The sequence below is a fragment of the Penaeus monodon genome, chromosome 31, assembly GCF_015228065.2.
Source record: "Penaeus monodon isolate SGIC_2016 chromosome 31, NSTDA_Pmon_1, whole genome shotgun sequence".
Lineage (NCBI taxonomy): Eukaryota > Metazoa > Arthropoda > Malacostraca > Decapoda > Penaeidae > Penaeus > Penaeus monodon.
The window spans coordinates 10,054,694-10,055,286 of NC_051416.1; the positions used below are offsets into that span (position 1 = coordinate 10,054,694).

At 56.2% G+C, this 593-nt stretch overlaps 1 protein-coding gene across 1 annotated transcript in view; it reads right to left on the reverse strand.

Annotated features, from left to right (window-relative positions):
* Positions 1 to 593, reverse strand: part of LOC119592885 (paired box protein Pax-6-like) — a gene marked incomplete in the record, with an annotated part of 116,857 nt that overhangs the window by 820 nt on the left and 115,444 nt on the right. The window contains 1 exon segment of the mRNA XM_037941779.1: positions 113 to 417. Within this exon segment, the coding sequence (XP_037797707.1) occupies positions 113 to 417 (305 nt within the window).

The window sequence follows — 593 nt, forward strand, 5'->3', positions numbered from 1 at the left end:
TCACCTTTCTAAAATCCACAACCACAAGGACTAGTAACTGAAGAGAAGAAGAGGAGAAAGGAAATAACGATAACAGACGGCGAAAGGAGAGGTAACTAGAGGCGACACTTACCAGCTTGGGAGTTGGGTGGTGTGGGCGTATTGTACTCGTGGGCGTGGGATTGATGGTGGTGGTGGGAGGCGTGGTGGTAGAGCATGGGCGGGCAGGTGGGCGAGGCGCGGGCGTGCGAATAGAGAGGGTCGTATGGGCGGCTCATGTAAGGGTTGTGGGCGTGTGCCTGTTCTCTTGTGAGCCCCGCGCCCGTCCCCGCGTGCACGCCCGTGGGTGGTTGCTGCGAGCCGAGGCAGTTGGGGCTCGTGGCTGCGACGCCCACGCTCGAGGCCATCCCGAAGCCGCCCCCGGGACCCGTCATGGAGCTGTGGGCGGGAGGGCGTTGTCAGTAACAAGTCATACCGGAAAAAAATGATAAAAATGGGCGTTCATTTATCAACGCCTGTATGGGAGGGTTTGCATGCGTGTGATTTTATGCGGAGTGTGTGTATGGATGCTTGTATGTGCTTTTCATGGGTACTAATGGGTTAATGTGTATATA